This window comes from Bactrocera tryoni, unplaced genomic scaffold (genome assembly GCF_016617805.1).
Source record: "Bactrocera tryoni isolate S06 unplaced genomic scaffold, CSIRO_BtryS06_freeze2 scaffold_11, whole genome shotgun sequence".
NCBI lineage: Eukaryota > Metazoa > Arthropoda > Insecta > Diptera > Tephritidae > Bactrocera > Bactrocera tryoni.
In genome coordinates, this window is record NW_024395824.1 from 7,849,339 (window position 1) to 7,867,292 (window position 17,954).

Genomic DNA, 17,954 nt, shown 5'->3' on the forward strand with positions numbered 1-17,954 from the left:
CACTTTGCCATTGTCAAATCTGTATGTGGGCATTTGATATTATAGCTAATATTCGAGCTGATGTAACGCATGTTTTGAGCTCTTGAACTGTTTAAATCATTTATGTGAAAAGAACAAAAAAGAAGAAAGATCTTTTTACAAATGTATCTTCTTCTTCTTCTTAATTGGCGTAGACACTACATGCTGATTATAGCCGAGTTAATGAACAGCGCGCCAGTTGCTTCTTCTTTTCGCAACATGGCGCCAGTTGGATATTCCAAGCGTATCCAGGTCCTTTTCTCCATCTGGTCCTTCCAACGGACTGGAGGTCTTCCTTCCTACTTCCCACTGCGGGTGCAGCGTCGAATACTTTCATGAGCTGGAGCGTTTTCATCCATTCGACAACATGACCTTTGCCAGCGGAGCTGCTGTCTTTTAATTCGCTGAACTATGTCAATGTAGTCGTATATCTCCGCACAGCTTATCGTTCCATCGAAGAAGCGATATTCGCCGCGGCCAATGCGCAAAGGACCATAAAGCTTTCGCAGAAACTTTCTATCGAAAACTCGTAACGTCGACTCATCTCAGATTTTGTCATCGTCCAAGCGATCTGCACCATATAGCAGGACGAGAATAATGAGTGACTTATAAAATTTGTTTTTTTTTTTTCGTCGAGAGAGGACTTTACTTCTCAATTGCATACTTAGTCCGACGTAGCACCTGTTGGCAAGAGTTATCCTGCGTTGAATTTTCAAGCTGACATTGTTTTTGGAGTTTATGATATCAATATCATCGGCATACGCCAGCAGCTCGATTAAGTTCTGCAGCTCGAATTGTTTTCTCCAGCAGCAGATTGAAGAAGTCTCACGATAGGGAGTCGCCTTGTCTGAAACCTCGTTTCGTATCGAATGGTTCGGAGAGGTGCTTCCTGATCCTGACGGAGCTTTTGGTGTTGCTTAACGTCAGTTTACACAGCCGTATTAGTTTTGCGGGGATGATGAATATGAGTATTAACTTACCATATTATTTCGCCATTCTCATTTCACCAAAGAACTTATTTTCAAATCTCTTGAAGAGCGTAAACTCATCTTCAATATGCATTTTTTTTTCAATATTTGGAATGTGGTGATTCCATGCATTTTTAATGGAGTGCACACATTGTCACATAATTCCCACAGTTTAGATAAAGATAATGTTTCTGGAAGAACCATATCCATATTTGTCTGGTCCATATTTATTGTCTAAAATCACTAAAAATCGATCAAATAATAAATGCAAATAATTTTCACTTTCAACCACACTCGCTGCTTGTTGAATTGAAACTAGAACTATTTAAATTGAAAAAATAAGCAGGTTCTAATTTTCTGCTCGAATAGGAGTAAAAAAAAAGGTGCGTGGAGTCCCTACGAGCGGATGAAGTTATACTTCTTAGTGATATTCCAAGAAATGCATATCATTTCAAATTTATTATAATTTTATATCTCCCCGAGCATGCCTTTGCCAACAAGTCGTCTTTTCGCGACGATGGCAAAAGCTAAAAATCATAAATTGCACAACTTTTTGGTGCTTCTCGCAAAAATCTGCGTCGATATGTATTCACGATCATACGTATACATACATACATATTTACACATGTTTGTAGGCGAAGCTGCTACAGCGGCAAGGGGTGACAATCGGCGGCCATTACTTTACTTATGCCATAGAAATTCCATTGCTACGAATATGGAAATGACAACGAAATATTGAAAATATGCATATATCTAAAGATCATTAATTTCTTTTAAGAAATAAAAGGAATGAATGATCCTGAGAAGTATAGTCTTAACTTTTCAACGGCCAACGCAGAGCATTTCAACCAAAAGGAATTTATTCATTAAAATCACCACTCAGAAGTCGTTTTATCCGTTGTAAGCGAACGATTTTCGAAGAAATATCATTTCTAATATGCCACAAGACACAATTAGAAATGAACTTCTTAAACCTCACGCTGTCAGATAAAACGTTATACCTCGTCATCGCGGGTCGATTTCCAAAAAATGTAAATGAAGACTAACTACAGAAATAATCCTGTAAAGTATAGCCTTAATTTTTCAACGGCCAACGCAGGGTATTTCAACAAAAGGTCACATAAAATAGTTGAGAATTCGCAGAAATGAAAGGACAAAGGAAAGAAAAAGCAGTATAACTTCAATAATGAACAAGCACACAAACATACATATGCGCAGCAGCAGCAAGGAAAGAGGTAACAATCGGCGTTCCATTGTATATTTCTTTCAAGCATAACCAAACCATAATTAGGACAACGCAATTCAAGTGTCAATGGTGGTCTAGGTGGTAAGCGTTTCAAAAATTACGATGAGCACATAGGAGGTACGTAGGTTCGAATAATAACGGAATTTATTTTTTAATTGAATATGTCACTAACCAAAAATTGAAACATTGTTCTACAAAAACAACAACAGCATAAGCAAGGCAACATTGTGTTGTTGGTAGAAAAGCCGAGCTGTGCCGAAAGAAACGAACAAACGATCGCCGATTGTCACCGGTTCGCTTGCTGTTCGAACATCTTCGCAGACAAGGTTGCGTAGATTCATATTGAGCAAGGTTGCGCAATCTGAATCTATCGCAACCATTTCCGAACTCGTATATGAAGTATAACTTCAAAAAGGCAAAATACCGCCTTCAATTATAATTGCATAAGTAAGAGAGAGAAAAAACAAAACGACAAATTCGTCTGTACTATCAAGTCTCGCCTAAAGGAAAAAAACGAAAATGACCGTTACGTACATCGATATGAAAGTTACAAAAAATGTTTTAGGAAAGAGATGTCTTTAAAAACTTATATGATTTCTTAATGACTTATTTTATTTGTTGTGCAATTTGCATAATTGCGTTTTAAAAATGTGCTTAATAAGATATTTCTTATTAATATTTGAGAGATATCTTATAAAAGTAAAGATAATTCTCTTTTTCTTAAATTTTTTTTAGAAATATTAAGAAAAATGATAAGAATTTCGTATAAATAATTTATTTGAACATAAAGCTTTTTGAAATAAGAAGAAATAATTATAAATTGTATTAAAAAGAATTTCTGAGGAAAACCAAAGGGAATTCTTTATATATTTTTTCATTTCCTACGTTCGGTCCACCTCTCAACCTAAAACCTGTTCATGAAGCCAATCTTATCAATTTTATGTGGTATTCTTCGCAACTTATACACTGTGGAGTTCTTAAATTCTCTCGACCTGTCTGTGGTACCCTCCCACAAGTGAAAGGAAAATTGCCATAATGATGCTTGACCTGGACGCGTACAGACTGTGCAACGTCACTAGGATACGTATCCCAGAGCTGAAACGGCACATCGTCCAGGTCACCGTTTTTACTAGAGGGACCAAAGCAGAAACGGTATTGATACCCATAATCGCTTATTACCTACACTCTCACCTTTCAAATACAAAATCCTACAATTTCCTTTGAAAGTGGCTTTCTCTATCACAATAAATAAAATTCAAGGGAAAACTCTAAGGGTAGCCAACATTCAGCTTGGCACCCCTTGCTTCTCCCCTGGAAAACTGTACGGGGTTGCTCGGATGTGTCGAGAGCATGAAATCTTTTTACTTAAGGTCCGTGTCCAGCTTTTAAGTAATTGCTCAAGAAAAAAAATATATTATTTCTTCAAGTAATTCTGACAGCTGGTTACGCATTGTGAATGATCCACATTAGAAGAGCAAAGGAGAATAAACAGGGAAAATAAACTTTGTGCGTAATATGTTTGTATGAATGTGTGTAGCAACATAAATATTTGCATTGCGATTTAAGGAATGTTGTTGATGATTGGTTAATTTTATACAAGACTAGCTGACCCGGCGAACTTCACACTGCCTAATTATTGGAGGCATATTTAGTAAGTCACAAACACACGACACAATATTTTTTTAATTTTATTGAAATTTGCTGCTTTTAGATTTTTAGGAATATTAAAGAATTGTAGTATAGATGCACAGCAAAGAGACGTTAACATTTCAAGTGACATTTTACCATAGAAAATTTTTTTTTTGAGTGAATACTGACAAATATTTACACTATAACTATCAAACTACATCTGCCGTTTTTTTTTTCGACGATGGCCATGGTTAGGAAAAGACGAAGAACTACATCTGTCATCGAGAAAATAAAGAATTCAAACAACTAGATATAATATAGTTATAGTGAAGCTATATATCCCTCAACTCCTTAAAATGCATTGTCCGTTTTGTAAAAAGTGGATGGAACGGCAGAAAAAAAATAATAACTGTCCAGATTGTAATAAATTATTATTATGATGCGACGAATGCTACAACATAATCGCTGTTACCTTCAGATTTTGTACCAAGTGTGGTAAGAATGTAGAACGAATAATACGCGTGAACAGGGCAAAAGTACAAAAAAATATATTGAAGCGAAAGCTGCTATCTAAACCAAAACACGTTTCTACAATGCCATCTTCATCATCTGAGAAGACATTCTGTGAATTAAATTTATCGGCCGAAGACATACAGGACATTCAAGTTATTGAAGACAGCCAAAAGCCACCACATTATCATGTCCTGGCGAGCCAAGTGGTTCCCAAGTAGATGGAGCCAAATTGATGGAAATAAAGAGTTACTAATACACGTTGACATTAAGAATCCAAATGCACATATTATATACATATCAAGCCATTTATTTATATTTATATACTTCATATACAAAAATTTAAAATTTTCTTGGATGTGCGCGTTTCTGGACTGTGAACATGATAAACAAATCTTTGCTTAAATTAAATACAACACAGTTATGATCATATACAGTTAATTCATATAGTGCTTTCTGGTAGACAATATTTTTAGTTTTTTTTTTGCGGTGCGTAAATAAACAAGGATGTTGGTTTTCTGACACGCGAACACGCAACGTATAATTGTCCATGTGCGAAACAGGGAAACTCTAAGTTTATTCCGCAAACTTGCAACGATTGGCCTTGCGATTTATTTATGGTCATCGCAAACGCCAGACGCACGGGAAATTGCAACCTCTTAAAATCAAATGGCAAATCCGTTGTAATCATAGGTATTCGTGGGATTAAGACATCCTCTCCTTGGTATTTTCCTTTGATTATTTTAGCTTCGATGATGTTATTCATGAGTTTCTTCACAACCAATCTCGTTCCATTGCAATGTCGAGGTTGATTAATATTACGCAGCATGATGACAACTGACCCTACTTTTAATTTCAAATTATATGGTGGTAGTCCAGGCAAGTCCAATGAATAAAAGGATAGTTGACTACGTCATCCTGGTTTGTGGCCGTGTCAACTGATTTGTACGTAAACAACTCTCCTGGAAGGAAATTCTGAATGGTAGCATTGAGATCATCGACATTTTTGTTTTTTGCTGCCAATATTGCTCGTTCACTTAGCCAATCGTGGTTATTATATTGTTGTTTAATGTCCGGAAAAACACGCTGAATAAGCTCCTTTTTCGATTCTGTGAAGTGACAGAAATCTGTGGGAAAAGTCATTAATCCGGTCGAGCTGTCAACTGCGACCTTACCATTGCCAATATCCAGCAACTGCTTCGAAAACACAGTCGCAGTTTGATCTTGTTGCAAAAACACTCGCATGTTAGTAGTTCATGGTGAGTGTCTTTACGTGCGGCACCACAAATTTGATGATTTTAGACATGCGTTTAATTCGTCAGCAACAGTCGATCGAGGAATTACTGAAAGAGTCTGACGAAAATCACCTGACAACAGTATCATAGCTCCACCAAAAATGTTTTGGTTATCACTTAAATCTTTTATCGTCCTATCTGAGTGCCTCCAGCTTTACTGACCTCTTGTGGAGCCATTGTGCATTCGTCCCAAATTATCAATTTGCATACTTGGAGAGTCTTCGCCATAGCGCTATTTTTGGCAATGTTGCAAACTGGCGTTTCGTTGATATGCATGTTTAATGGTAATTTTAAGGCTGAATGTGCAGTTCGTCCGCCTTCTAATAAAGTTGCTGCTATTCCAGATGAAGCCAACGCTGGGCCTACCTCATTTTGCGATCGGATCTTAGCTAATTGTTCAAAATTGAACATGTTTATTTTCTTAAATAAGATAAGTTAAGAAATTTGTAATATTTAAGATCATAAAAACATATACAGTCCACTAATAACCATTTCTTTCCCTCGGCAATATGTTCAAATATCATTGAACATGCTTATTTATATGCAAAGCCGAAATTATACTAAATATAAATATCTATTTATATATTAATACATACATACATACATAATGCATTTACATGCAATGCAGCAAAATAAAAGAAAAAATATGTAATAAGAATACAATACAGAAAAACAACCCTTATGGTGGTTATTGTATCCGTATTCTTCATCAAAAATCTCAAGATCTTGTATGACAGCACACACACACACATATGTATTGCATTGTATAGTTGAAAACAACCCCATGTGGTGTGCCGTACAAATAATATTTAACTAGATAAGTAAGACTTAAAATAGTATATAAGGTGTACAATATTTACAATATAATCAGAATGAAATATTTCTCGCTCGACGAAAGACGGTTTCATTTCCCCCCACCAGAGGTAAGGAATGATAAGTCTTTGTTGAGTTTAAACACTAATAGCAATGAAATTAGGAACGTTTTCCCAGTACCCCCAGGAGAATCAAGAAAGTAAATCCCCCCAGACCCACTGTTTACAGCTTGTGTTAAACGATCGTACGCAATCCTTTGTTCTTCGTTAAATTGCGGAACAGTTGTGCAAACTGCTTCTGTCATAGCTTGAGTATCGTACTGGAGTTCTCTTTACAACTCATGGTTTAATGCATCTTGCATAGCACGATTGGGTGCTGTCAGGCCCAAACACGACAATACTTTATTTGCCATCAACAAATACATATCTTCTATTATGATCAATGTGTCATTGTAAATCTCTGCCGTAATTTTCAATGTAGAATTCAAAGTTTCACAACGCACGCGATGCAACACATCCTCAGACATGTCATCCCTATATTTCATCCACAAATCATTCGGATTTGAGGGGAAACATGTCGATATTATAATCGCAAACAGTGTGCGAATTTGATGCGGCGATGAAGATATCACGGAATCCTTGAGGGTATCATCTCAATGCGAATCGATTTCAAGCAACCGTAATAATTGACACGCCTCACGGTAAGTCGCACACAGATGTCCATCAACTGTTCGCAATTGTTGAAAAGATGTCGGACCAGGAACATTCACCAATAACAATCTAAAATAATAACATTAATCGTTATTAGGATGTACTGTATATATACGGCCTATAGCATCTGTGGCAAATACATTTTCATATCCTTCAAGTGGTGTTCCTTGTTTACGACGCTGAAAAGACTTTGATGATGCGTTCCATGTGTAGTAGCGCGGCATATCAGCATACAGCAAAGTGCGAGCGAATTGATCAGTTGCACAAATTGAGAAGAAACCTGTCAATGTGGTCACAGGTGGACGTGCCGCTCTATCACAGCGTTGTTTGGGTTGAAATACACTCGTTGTCCATTTTCTAAATGAACTGCCAAATGCAATACAGTGGGATGTCTTTCATGAATTGCAAACGAAAATATGCGCCAAATAGCCTCATTGCTGCTTACATAGCGACCCATCTGATAGTGAGACACTTCATCATTTGTGTTTGTTACTGCGAACATGGCCATGTCGCTACCTTTGCTAACATATTTACATATGTACTTTATGGATTTCACAGAGTTACAAAAATTCCACGTTGATGTGAGCTTCAAAAGTTTTGGACAATATGGGCGAGAACGGCACAATCCAACAATTGTCTACATGAAAATCTTGTCCTTTTATCTTGACATCTTCAGATCGTCCACCGTCCTCAACTGATCGCCGACGATACAATGGGTAACCTTCGATTCCCGAGATGGTTTCAGCAAGCAAGTTTCTCGGGTACCGTTTGGAGCACTTGCCGTCGATCATACAGGATGAGCTGTTGTTGACTCCGCAAGGTCCATGTATCATGTGTTTAGTTACTATCGTATGCAATTTTGGGTCAACCGTTTCATCAGGAATTTCGGCTGAAATAATGGAATCAATTTCTTCTGGCCTTATTTTGTTAACCAACCAGACTAATATATGAGCATGTGGCAAACCACGCTTTTGTCACTCAACAGAGTACATCCAACAACGTACTTGGCCATACACACGATGCTTTGTAATGAAATTCATTAAAGATTTTAATTTTTGCTTGTAAACTCTGGCTGTGATGTCATGCCTATCAAGTGGTGTTTGGTTGTGTAGCAGTTCTTTTTTTTTCAATCCATTGTGGGTTACAGGTGAATGTAATAAATAGGTCTGGACGGCCATACTTTCGAACATAAGACATCGCATCTTGAGCGTACTTGTGCATGTGGCGCGGGCTTCCGATGTAAGTGGCCGGTAAAATTGTCATTCTTCCTACATTATTTACACTGCCGTCAGCATTGATTGCATCGCGAAGATGAATGTACTCTTCAGATAGAAGCTGCTGTTGGTTAAGACAGATGTATGTCAATCTTTCAGTCTCAATTTTGACGTATATGTCCACTGAATACTGATGATAGAGCCGTTGACACATCAAAATGTGATTTACTTCACCTTCACGGATCATGAGTCTGTATGCATAATAATTCATGGCACTGACTTTTTTGTGTGTATCAGCACCTGGAAGTGCATATGATAAAAAAATATATTTATATTTTATTTTGTATAATCTAATTACCTGTTGTTGGATTAACCATTTTGATATTAAAATGGTACCCATCTTCTCCCTGCCAGAAAATTAATGGGTATTGTAAAGCATCATAAGCTCTATGCGTTTCATATACACGTTTCAATTCATTGTTCCGGCGATGAAGTACAATATCTCTTGATTGCAAATTCTCTCCAACAACGACAATAGCCACTTCATCTATTGTCGGTGAATTAAACCTCCTTGCATGCTCTCCAGCAGGTGTTTTGTCGGCTCTTATTACAATATTATGGCTGTCTGATGGCATCCGATCCAGTGCCATTTTGAACATCTTCACTAATTCATTATTCTCGTGAAGAAATGTTTGCAGTTGTTGGACAATGATTCGCTTGACGGTTGGATTATGACCACAACGTGTATCAACTTCCACATCTTGATTGCCCATAAAATAAATTTGCAAAAATTTATGATCTGCATCTGGCACTGGCAGCATTGCCCCAGTAGGTGATGAATTTGTCCTTGTATCTGTAATTGTTTAAGAACTGGTTAAATTAATTGTGATACAAATACAAATTAGAATTTCACTAAAACAATTATGGTATACTACCTTGAAAGTAGGCATGAACCCGTCTTGTACTATATGCGTTGCACCAAACGATGTCATTTGGAAGCAATTATTATATTTTTGGATGTTAGCCGAGAAGTGTTTAGACTTACTTTCCATCCCATTAACTAATGAGTGTAACGGTTCAGGTGGTGGAACCAATTGAGGCAATTGTACATTGCCACCAGCACAACATAATCCTGCAGGTTCACTACTGTACTTTAATGCTTTACAATGTTGACAAATGATTGACATTTTTCCAATCGTCACAGATTTGTCGGCACTATATTCAAATTCCGGATCGTAGGAAAATGCTCCTCGTTCGAGGTTTACAGGAGCATTGCGTCTGCGGAATCGATTAAATTCGTTATCCCGTGCTCGCTGCTGTTGTGATTGATGTGCACGAACTCTTTCCATTCTCCCCCTATCCACTTGATAGTTATTTACTCTTGAACGTAATTCTCCCATACTTGTACGACTGTTATCATTATCAGCATCTCGCTGGTCATTAGTGCGGTTGGAGCGTAAAGTAGCTCGTTTCACATTTACACGACTTCGACGACCTATGTGAGGCCGTTTTCTTTTCCTCGGCATTGTAAGCAGCGAGAAGAAAATCACTTTTAGCGGTATTTCAATATTTCTCCAATTAAATGTTTCTTTTTTTAACATGAGATGACAAAACCAAGGATGTTAAGTTAGAAGCGCAGCAAAAAGTCTCTAAATGTATGTACAAAACAATGTAACGTTCGGATACGCGTGCTTTTTACATGAGATGACAAAACAATGTAACGTTCGGATACACTTATTACTTTCTTATTTCTCCAATTAAATGTTTCTTTTTTTTAACATGAGATGACAAAACCAAGGATGTTAAGTTAGAAGCGCAGCAAAAAGTCTCTAAATGTATGTACAAAACAATGTAACGTTCGGATACGCGTGCTTTTTACATGAGATGACAAAACAATGTAACGTTCGGATACACTTATTACTTTCTTATTTCTCCAATTAAATGTTTCTTTTTTTTAACATGAGATGACAAACCCAAGGATGTTAAAGTAGGAGCGCAGCAAAAATTCTCTAAATTTATGGACAAAACAATGTAACGTTCGGATACACTTATTACATGCATCTCGACAGGACAGAATTTATAGAATACTAACTGTTATTGCCATTACCAAATCTGTATGTGGGCATTTGCTATCATGATATAATATTTGCGCAAAAGCGTAGGGTAGGTAGGTTCGAGATGATGTAGCGTATGCTTTCAGCTCTTGAAAAATTTATTTTATCATTTACGAAATGCAGTCGGGTAGGTAGCTGATGTAGGGCACGCTATGAGCTCTTGAACTCCTTAAATCTTTTGTGTGGAACATAAACAAAGGATAAATATCCTTTTGTTTACAAATGTATTTTTGGAAAAAATAAGATAATAACAAATGATAAAGATCTTTTTTTTACAAATGTATTTCTTGGAGGATGGAGTCGTGTGTAGAAATTCACGCAAGTGAGGAAAGTTCTCTGACCGCCATTCTCTTGGGAATGGCCAGAAACGATTCTTTTACACATGGCTCAAGCAGCTCACTACTTCCGGTCTTTGACCAAGTATCCTCTGGGTAGCCTAAGAACATCCGTTCGAAGGCGAGCTAAAGTGAGAAGGCGAAACATTCCCTACAAGGGTTGTGCGCTGGGTTTGGGACCCGCCACGTAAAAAAACACCCCCAGTGAAGAGCTATAATCAGCCTCGGATGAGAGACCCCCGTTTTGATGACGACCATGGCAAACGAAATAAGGACTACGAATTGAGGGCATGCACCTGGAATGTCCGGTCCCTTAATTGGGAAGGTGCCGCTGCCCAGCTGGTTGATGTCCTCGTAAAAACAAAGGCTGACATCACCGCCGTCCAAGAAATGCGATGGACGGGACAAGGACAGAGACGAGTAGGTCCTTTTGACATTTACTACAGTGGCCATATAAAGGAGCGCAAGTTTGGTGTAGGATTCGTGGTGGGAGAGAGACTCCGTCGCCGAGTACTATCATTCACTGCGGTGAATGAACGTCTAGCCACAATCCGCATCAAAGCGAGGTTCTTCAACATATCGCTGATCTGCGCACACGCCCCGACGGAAAAGAAGGACGATGTGACCAAAGATGCCTTTTATGAGTGCTGGGAGCGCACTTATGAAGGCTGCCCCCGCCACGATGTCAAAATCGTGCTTGGCGACTTTAACGCTAGGGTGGGCAAAGAAGGTGTCTTTGGCACTACGGTCGGTAAATTCGGCCTCCACGACGAAACATCCCCTAATGGGTTGAGGCTGATTGACTTCGCCGGGGGCCGAAATATGGTTATCTGTAGTACTAGATTCCAGCATAAGAAGATTCATCAAGCTACCTGGCTGCCTCCGGATCGAAAAACTACCAACCAGATCGATCATGTTGTGATAGACGGAAGACACGTCTCCAATGTTTTAGATGTGCGTGCGCTCCGAGGTCCTAACATCGACTCGGACCACTATCTTGTTGCAGCTAAGATTCGCACCCGCCTCTGTGCAGCAAAAAACGCGCGCCACCAAACACAAGGAAGGTTCGACGTCGAGAAACTGCAATCACAACAGACAGCCGAACGATTTTCTACTCGGCTTGCACTCCTGCTCTCTGAGAGCACTCGTCAACAACTCGGTATAAGGGAACTGTGGGACGGAATTTCAAACTCCTTACGTGCAGCTGCAACCGAAACCATTGGCTTTCGGAAAGTGCAAAAGAACAGCTGGTACGACGAGGAGTGCCGTGTCGCAGCGGAGAGAAAACAGGCTGCCTACCTCGCAACGTTACGATCGACCACTACACGTGCGTAATGGGATAGATACCGAGAGTTGAAGAGGGAAGCAAGACGCATTTGTAGACAGAAGAAGAAAGAGGCTGAAATGCGTGAGTACGAAGAGCTTGATAAGCTGGCCGACAGGGGTAATGCTCGAAAATTCTACGAAAAAATGCGGCGACTTACGGAAGGTTTCAAGACCGGAGCGTACTCTTGTAGAACCCCCAAAGGTGTTCTAGTCACTGATGCCCAGAGCATACTTAAATTATGGAGGGAACACTTCTCCAGCCTGCTGAATGGCAGTGAACGCACAACACCAGGAGAAGGAGAACCCGATTCCCCAATCGCTGACGATGGAGCAGACGTTCCATTACCCGACCATGAAGAAGTTCGAATAGCAATTGCCCGCCTGAAAAACAACAAAGCGGCAGGAGCCGACGGATTGCCGGCCGAGCTATTCAAACACGGCGGCGAAGAACTGATAAGGTGCATGCATCAGATTCTTTGTAAAATATGGTCGGACGAAAGCATGCCCAACGATTGGAATTTAAGTGTGCTATGCCCAATCCATAAAAAAGGAGACCCCACAATCTGCGCCAACTCCCGTGGATTAGCCTCCTCAACATCGCATATAAGGTTCTATCGAGCGTATTGTGTGAAAGATTAAAGCCCATCGCCAACAAACTGATTGACCTTATCAGTGTGGCCTCAGACCTGGCAAATCAACAACCGACCAGATATTCATCATGCGCCAAATCTTGGAAAAGACCCGTGAAAGGAGAATCGACACACACCACCTCTTCGTCGATTTCAAAGCTACTTTCGACAGCACGAAAAGGAGCTGCCTTTATGCCGCGATGTCTGAATTTGGTATCCCCGCAAAACTAGTACGGCTGTGTAAACTGACGTTGAGCAACACGAAAAGCTCCGTCAGGATCGGGAAGGACCTCTCCGAGCCGTTCGATACCAAACAAGGTTCCAAACAAGGCGATTGCCTATCGTGCAACTTCTTCAACCTGCTTCTGAAGAAAATAGTTCGAGCTGCTGAACTCAATAGAGAAGGTACTATCTTCTATAAGAGTGTACAGCTACTGGTGTATGCCGATGATATTGACATCATCGGCCTCAACACCCACGCCGTTAGTTCTGCTTTCTCCAGATTGGACAAGGAAGCAAAACAAATGGGTCTGGCAGTGAACGAGCGCAAGACTAAATATCTCCTGTCATCAAACAAACAGTCGTCGCACTCGCGACTTGGCACTCACGTCACTGTAGACAGTCATAACTTTGAAGTCGTAGATAATTTGGTCTATCTTGGAACCAGCGTAAACACCACCAACAATGTCAGCCTGGAAATCCAACACAGGATAACTCTTGCCAACAGGTGCTACTTCGGACTGAGTAGGCAATTGAGAAGCAAAGTCTTCTCTCAACGAAAAAAAATCAAACTCTATAAGTCACTTGCCACTTTGCCATTGTCAAAACTGTATGTGGGCATTTGATATCATAGCTATATCATTCGAGCTGATGTAGCGCATGTTTTGAGCTCTTGAACTGTTTAAATCTTTTATGTGGAAAAGAACAAAAGAAGAAAGATCTTTTTTTTACAAATGTATCTTCTTCTTCTCCTTCTTAATTGACGTAGACACCGCTTACGCGATTATAGCCGAGTTAACAACACCGCGCCAGTTGCTTCTTCTTTTCGCTACATGGCGCCAGTTGGATATTCTAAGCGTATCCAGGTCCTTCTCCATCTGGTCCTTCCAAGGGACTGGAGGTCTTCCTCTTCCTCTGCTTCCCCCGGCGGGCGCAGCGTCGAATACTTTCAGAGCTGGAGCGTTTTCGTCCATTCGGACAACATGACCTAGCCAGCGGAGCCGCTGTCTTTTAATTCGCTGAACTATGTCAATGTAGTCGTATATCTCATACAGCTTATCGTTCCATCGAAAGCGATATTCGCCGTGGCCAACGCGCAAAGGACCATAAAGCTTTCGCAGAAACTTTCTCTCAAAAACTCGCAACGTCGACTCATCAGATATTGTCATCGGCCAAGCCTCTGCACCATATAGCAGGACAGGAATAATGAGTGACTTATAGAATTTGGTTTTTTCCGTCGAGAGAGGACTTTACTTCTCAATTGCATACTCAGTCCGAAGTAGCACCTGTTGGCAAGAGTTATCCTGCGTTGCATTTTCAAGCTGACATTGTTGGTGGTGTTTATGATATCAATATCATCGGCATACGCCAGCAGCTCGATTAAGTTCTGCAGCTCGAAATGTTTTCTCCAGCAGCAGATTAAAGAAGTCTCACGATAGGAAGTCGCCTTGTCTGAAACATCGTTTCGTATCGAACGGTTCGGAGAGGTGCTTCCCGATCCTGACGGAGCTTTTGGTGTTGCTCAACGTCAGTTTACACAGCCGTATTAATTTTGCGGGGATGATGAATATGAGTATTAACTTACCATATTATTTCGCCATTCTCGGAGCCCTGCCTTGAATTTTATCATTTCACCAATAAACTTATTTTCAAATCTCTTGAAGAGCGTAAACTCATCTTCAATATGAATTTTTTTAATATTTGGAATGTGGTGATTCCATGCATTTTTGATAGAGTGCACACATCGTCACATAATTCCCACTGTTTAGAAAGAGATAATGTTTCTGGAAAAACCATAACCATATTTATCTGGTCCATATTTATTGTTTAAAACCACTAAGCCACTCGCTGCTTGTTGAATTGAAACTAGAACTATATGAACTGAAAAAATAAGCAGCTTCTATTTTTCTGCTCGAATAGGAGTAAAAAAAGGCAAATAGCGCTATAAGTGGCGACTACTGAAATATTAAATTCGATTATAAATGAATATGTAAGAGAGAGAAAAGAAGAAAACGACAAATTCGTTTGTACTATCAAGTCATTCGTTAGTTGACTGTCGACGCGGATAGACGTGCGTGCGCAGCGTTGCGATTTTTTCCAAGTGTATTTTTCGTTATTTTTCGGTGTTTTTCTTTTTGCGATTCCCTTTTGTGCGGGTATTTGTTTACGCGTTTTGCTTGGCACCGTTATTGCCTGGCGCGTTTGCATAGCGGTTTTGCGAAATTGTTTGTGCGATCGTGGGTAGCGTGAGTCAGTGACCGCGAGTGGTTTTTGCGAGCACACATTTTTGTGCAATTTTTGTGCGTTTTTGTGTACTGACTCGGCGCGTTATAACGGGTAAGTAATATTTTTTATTATTACCATACATACGGACAACGTGGTCATCCACGTTGTTGTTATTGCCGGAAGCTTCGCACGGTTCCAGTGCAGCTCCGTGTTGTTGGCATTCTGCTGACTGGACTGCCTGCCAGTAGTTCTGTGCTGAGCATCTGGCGTTTTGTCGGCTCAGTGTCAAAGGAGTCTGGACAGGATTGCCCAAAGGATGCAAGCGTCTGTCCAGCGTTGGAGATTGCGACTCCTGTGTGGACCAACGGTCGAAACAGCGAACCGTTAAGCCCACGGTGCGATTCGGCTCAGCGCCACATCGGTCGACTCCGGACCGTTACGGGGACTTTGTCCGGCCGGCGGCCAATTGAGTGGCCTTAATCCGACCACTGGTTGGGGTTGTGGGCTGTGCCACTGCGAGCACGCTATAATCGACCGCTTGGGTGGTCGCTGTTATTGAGCGGGCCTACACGTGGGTTGCAGTTTTCAGCGAGTTCAGGCGCAGGTATCTGGAGAGCATCTGCTCCAGAATCTTTCTGACCGAGAGCTTACTGCGCTAGTGGTACGCCAGCGGATCAGTTCGACTGAAGGGTGAGTCGGGAAGCGAGATGCCTCCTGGACGGAAGAGGAGGACGAAGGCCCTCGCTGGAAGCGGAGAATCCGCCGCTTCGACAGTCGTGGATGACTCCACGTCGGGCGGTGAGGGTGAAGCTACGGGAGCGACGGGAGTAAGGTCTCCACCGCGGAGCAAGGCGCGTTTGGGGTCGCCGCGTAAAGAGGGCGGAAGTGAGGGAGGGAGCGGTAGTTGTGGCGGGAGTGCCGATGTGGCCTCCGCTGAGAAGGCGGTTACGCGAGCTGGGTCGCCGCGTAACGTAGGGGGAAACGAGGGAGGGAACGGTGGTTGTGGTGGGAGTGCCATCGTGGCCACCACCGAGAAAGCGGATGCGCGGATTGGGTCGTCGCGTAACGAGGGAGGTAGCGGTAGTGGGAGCGTGGCCCATCCGTCTAGTACGGTGGGCAAAGGAGTGGGCGTCGCGAAGGAGGGCGCTGCGAAAGCTGTCACTCGTGTCGCGAGTGGCAATAAAGAGGGAACGCGGGCCCTTCCAAGGGGAGCTGTTGTTGTTGGGGGTGGGGCAGTCAGCCATGTGGCGGCTGCAAAACGAATTACTGGGGAGCTCAATGAGCTGGTCTTTGAGGCCAAGAGCTTTGATAGGGGGACCGCGAAGGGGCTGATGGAGCTTGCCTCAAAGTATGAGGCGCTCTTGATGACGGTTATTACCGAGATGCCCATCTTCGCGGTCAGGTAGATGCCCTTAGGGGCAGTTGTGGGAGACCCTCCTCTTTAGCGCCGAGCAGGTCAATGCCGGCTCCGTCGGTCCCGATGTCTGCGCCTGCAGCACCTGTGCTGGATGCAATCACGCCGGTGACGCCGAAGCCTGTGGAGACCTGGTCGGTCGTGGTAAGGAGTAAGGGGCCTGCAGCTTCCTCTAAGGAAGTAATAAAGAAGGTGGTCAAAGAGATGGGTCCCTCACTTGGGGTGAGGGTCCACGAAGTTAGACCAATTAAGGGTGGCGGGGCGGTTATTCGCACTCCCTCTATTTTAGAGAGGGAGAGAGTTGTGAATAATAAAAAATTCGAGGAGGTGGAGTTGGACGTCTCTGTCAACCGGAAGTTGGGTCGTCGGGTGGTGGTCCAGGGGGTACATACGGAGATCTCCCATGAGGAATTCATGGAGGATCTACTCCGGCTGACCCTCCAGGATTTCAGCCCGGCGTCCCAGAGGACTGACGTGAGGATGGTCAGTCGTCCCTCGAAGGTGGACTTTGACGGTAGCACCAACGTAGTCCTGGAGGGTACGGACAAGTTGATGTCCGCCCTCTTGGAGAAAGGTCGGTGCTACATAAAGTGGTTCTACTTCCGGATGCGACCGGATAGCCCCGTCGCTGCCTGCTTTCGTTGCATGGGATTTGATCATTGGGTGGATGAGTGTAGGGCCAAAGCAGATGTCTGTCGGAGGTGCGATCAAGAAGGCCACAAAGCTGCCAGTTGCGTCAATCCACCCCATTGTCGCAACTGTGAGTTTAAGGGTAGACCAGCTGGGCATCTGATGATGTCAGCTGTCTGCCCTATATATTGTGGCCTTGTGGAGCGCGCCCTCGCCAGACACTGATGAGGGGGATTATCCAGCTCAACTGTCAGGGCTCTAATGCCGTAATGTGCCAATTGGGGGATTGCATGGTTGAGGGTGGGTGCAGTATAGCTCTACTCCAGGAGCCCTACGCCACCAATGGTGTGGTTCGGGGTCTTCCCGGGGGTTTTAAGGTCTTCACTGACCTTAGAGCTAACGCTGCAATAGTTGTGAATAATCCACACTACGATTGCGTAGTTGTGGATTCTTCACGACTGGTTATATGTGTAGCGATAGAAGGGGAGTTCCGTAGGATGATCGTGGCTAGTTTATATTGTAAATATAGCGAGCCCCTAGAGCCCTGCCGGGGCTACATGGATAAGCTGCTACTACTTGCGAGTAGCAGTCCATTTATCCTAGGGCTAGATGCGAATGCCTCGTCCTCGATGTGGTTTAGTAAGGTATCCCGGCATTC

The 17,954-nt window shown here is 42.1% G+C and overlaps 1 protein-coding gene and 1 pseudogene across 1 annotated transcript; one reads left to right on the plus strand and one right to left on the minus strand.

The window, feature by feature from the left end:
- Positions 1-1,860: 1,860 nt before the first annotated feature.
- On the minus strand, positions 1,861-2,063 carry LOC120779926 (annotated as a pseudogene).
- A 13,896-nt stretch (positions 2,064-15,959) lies between these two features.
- Positions 15,960-16,658, plus strand: LOC120779573 (keratin, type I cytoskeletal 9-like). Its single transcript, XM_040111915.1, has one exon. The coding sequence runs from the start codon at positions 15,960-15,962 to the stop codon at positions 16,656-16,658; it is 699 nt and encodes a 232-aa protein (XP_039967849.1).
- Positions 16,659-17,954: the final 1,296 nt, after the last annotated feature.